The sequence below is a fragment of the Manis javanica genome, chromosome 13 (genome assembly GCF_040802235.1).
Source record: "Manis javanica isolate MJ-LG chromosome 13, MJ_LKY, whole genome shotgun sequence".
NCBI lineage: Eukaryota > Metazoa > Chordata > Mammalia > Pholidota > Manidae > Manis > Manis javanica.
In genome coordinates this window covers 88,886,128-88,889,587 of record NC_133168.1, presented here as the reverse complement: position 1 = coordinate 88,889,587, position 3,460 = coordinate 88,886,128, and the positions used below count along the sequence as shown (strand labels likewise).

The following is a 3,460-nucleotide window of genomic DNA, read 5'->3' as shown; positions in this document are numbered from 1 at the left end:
ATTATGTCCACAGAAACACCCATACACAAATATTTGTAGTAGCTTTATTCAAAGCTGCCCAAAACTAGAAGCAATCGTAATGTCCTTCAAAGGTGAATTGGCAAACAAACTGGTGTGTCTACAAACTGCAATATTATTTGGTATTGAAAAGAAAACAAGCCATCAAGCCACAAAAAAATTGGGGGGGAAAAAAAGCAGGTCCCATCTGGTGCTGACCACTGTCAATCAGGCTATCAGGCTAGTATGCAATGGAGACAGAGAAAGGATCCCGTGGAATGTGGCAGAAACGCTGACATCTCCTCCACCCTTCACTGCAGACTCAATCCTATAAAAAATCTTTTAGAAAATGAACTAGATTCTGAATACATTCCATAAGTGTGTCCCTACCATTCCTGGTGGCATCTCCAGAGAGCACCCTCCTCCAAACACAAACCATGTGAGAGAACAAGTCTTACTCTATTGTGTTCATATATACATTTTAGGACTTAGGAGAACATGGTAAATCTTTAATAATGGGAAATAAATGTCCAAAAACCCGGAAAGGTGAGAGGGAAGGAAGGAAGGAGGAAAGAAAGAAGGCAAAGAGGGAAGTGGTATCTCAGCATTATCCTCTGCAATATGTTCCTCTGAATCACCTGAACAAATGCTTTCACATCTAGATCCGACCCTTCAAGTTGAAAATCAAATCACCATTTTCATGAAGACTATGACAGCAAAGTTATGAGGATATCAGGTTTTGGAGTTAAAGTCCATCCCAATTCAATCCCTTTCTCTGAAAAATGAGGTGAATGAGAGAAAGCATCGCAAAGAAATATGGTCAGGAATACATGAAGTTAAACATTGTAAACAGGAGCAGTCTTGATGTGCACCTTAGTTATGCTGATTGCGTAATTTTCATTCCATCTCTTCCAGGAATAAACCAACACACAACCAAACTAAGGTGAAGAATATGAACATGTGAGGATAACTTACGGGGAAACCATGTCAGCACTTGAGAAAAGTGCTTCACACCTAATGCTGGAAGTTTCAGGAATGGCTGTCAGAAAGCTGACCGGGGCTAGACCTTTAGGGGCTGCAAGGAGGGCAGAAGAGTAAATGATTATGGAGTTGTTGAGATGGTAACACAAGAACAAAGGTACTCACAGTAGCACTGGAAATGGAAGTAGTGAGGCGCATAAATTAGGGAGGTAAAGAACCCGGATATTGAAATTTGTGGTTGTGCCTCTGGGGCCCAAAGTGTGTGCTAAGTTGAGGTCAGTGACCCATCCTGACAAGAGGCTATTTAGCTGAGGAGCCTTCCCAGGGCCCCCTTCACGTCCCTGTTCCGCAGGCTGTAGATGAAGGGGTTCAGCATGGGGGTGACCATCGTGTACATCACTGAGGCAATCGAGCTCTTCTGGGGAGAATGGGTCACAGCAGTGCTGAGGTACACCCCCAGGCCTGTCCCATAGAACAAGGAGACCACAGACAGGTGAGACCCACAGGTGGAAAATGCTTTATACCTGCCCTCAGTGGAGGCCATCCTCACTATGGAGGAGACGATCTGAGAGTAAGAGAACAGGACTCCAGTGAGAGGAAACACACACAGCAGAGCTGTGGCCACATACAAGACGATGTCATTGATGAGGGCGTCAGAGCAGGCCGCCTTGAGAACCTGCCCCAGCTCACAGAAGAAGTGCGGGATTTCAGTGCCTACACAGAAGGTCAGCCGCACCATCAGTAGAATATGAACCAGGGAGACCCAGGAAATGGTGAACCAACACACTAGGACCAGGAGCCCGCAGAGTCGGGGGTTCATGGTGGTCGTGTAGTGCAGGGGGTGGCAGACGGCCACGTACCGGTCATAGGCCATCACGGTCAGGAGGAAGTCATCTAGCCCGGCAAATACCATAAAGAAATACACCTGAGTGAGGCACCCTACGTAGGAGATGTCTTTTCTCTGTGTCTGGATGTTCACCAGCGTCTTGGGGACGGTGGTGGAGGTGAAGCAGATGTCCACAAAGGACAGGTGGGAGAGGAAGAAGTACATGGGGGTGTGGAGGTGGGGGTCGGAGCCAACGGCCAGAATGATGAGCAGGTTCCCCAGGACGGTGACCAGGTACATGGACAGGAAGAGGCCAAAGAGGACTGGCTGCAGTTCCGGATCCTCTGAGATTCCCAGGAGGAGGAACTGGGGTACTTCTGTGCTGTTTCCTGCTTCCATGCGGGTGGGATGCCGGCTGGGAAAGGAGGGAAAGACAACATTCCGTGAACAGCCCGCGGGCACCTTGGCAGCCATCCGTCTAGGACACCACCTGCACATGGACATCCTTCATCCTCTATTATTCCACGTTCCAGTGATTCACTCAATCAAATGATAGCCTGTTTTCATTTTTAAGTTAACTATTTACCTTTTTTAAATATATCCGAAATTCCATTTTATCTCACTAGTTGTAATTGTACTTAAAGCTATTGATGAAGCCAATTTTGTCTATGGTATGATCCTTCCAAAACAACTGGAGACATTTAATGTCTGTCCTTTGATAATCTCCATACTTCCTTCATTTAAACAACTCTACTATCCTTCCTAGGAAGTGGATTCCCAAACAACTTTTATCCATGAGTGGATGCTTCCTGCAGATGTGACATGACAGCCAGCTCTCAAGTGCCTTAATTTTTTACTCATAAACAGTGTCTGCTATCACCTACTTTGTGAGGATTCAAAAATAATAACAAATAACTATTGTAATGTTATTGTTATTGTTAATTTATTCCATTTATGAAAATTGTTTCTGATATACAGCTCTTCCCAAGCACAGTTCATAGCTGTCATTCAGAAAATGGGATCTTGAGTCAGAGTTCTTGGAGAGAATGTTGGGCCTGCAATGCATGTTCTGTGTGACCTCGACCAAGTTATTTATTCCCACTTAGGTGCAGAAACTTTACCTCTACAACGGGAGGGGTAAGTATTCCCTACATTGTAAGACTGAATTGAATGAGGTGATGCATGAAATTTTTCTATTATGGTTCCTGTGACATTCAGTGTATGTTTCATAAGTGTGAGCCACATCGCAATAAACCTGAATTATATGACTATTACTTAAAAATATTTCCTTGAAGCTGGATCAGCCATCAAAGGGAGATTCTGATCATTATAAACCCAGGCGGTGTGTTACCTCTTTTGACTACCATGCAGCACGTCTAGTCAGTGAAGGTCCCTACAGCTCCCTCCCAGTACCACCTGCAGAAGAGGGAAAGCCTATGGGCTATGTAGATAAGAGCAGGAAATAAAAACACACAACCATTAAAGTAAAATACAAAGCATGTGTGGGAGTGTGTTTATGGTGTTCCTACTCTCATGTGGGGATGTTATTATTACAATTCAGGGGAGTTAATTATTTTTAAAAATGACTGATCAATTTGATTAAAATATTCAAAGCTTCTGTTGAATCAAACCGTCCTTGAAAAATTAAAAGGCAAG

At 44.3% G+C, this 3,460-nt stretch overlaps 1 protein-coding gene across 1 annotated transcript; it reads right to left on the bottom strand.

Moving 5' to 3' along the window:
- Positions 1 to 1,282: 1,282 nt before the first annotated feature.
- LOC108387195 (olfactory receptor 7D4-like) lies at positions 1,283 to 2,206 on the bottom strand. The gene has a single exon (XM_037004135.2). The coding sequence runs from the start codon at positions 2,201 to 2,203 to the stop codon at positions 1,283 to 1,285; it is 921 nt and encodes a 306-aa protein (XP_036860030.2). The 5' UTR covers positions 2,204 to 2,206.
- Between the last annotated feature and the right edge of the window lie 1,254 nt (positions 2,207 to 3,460).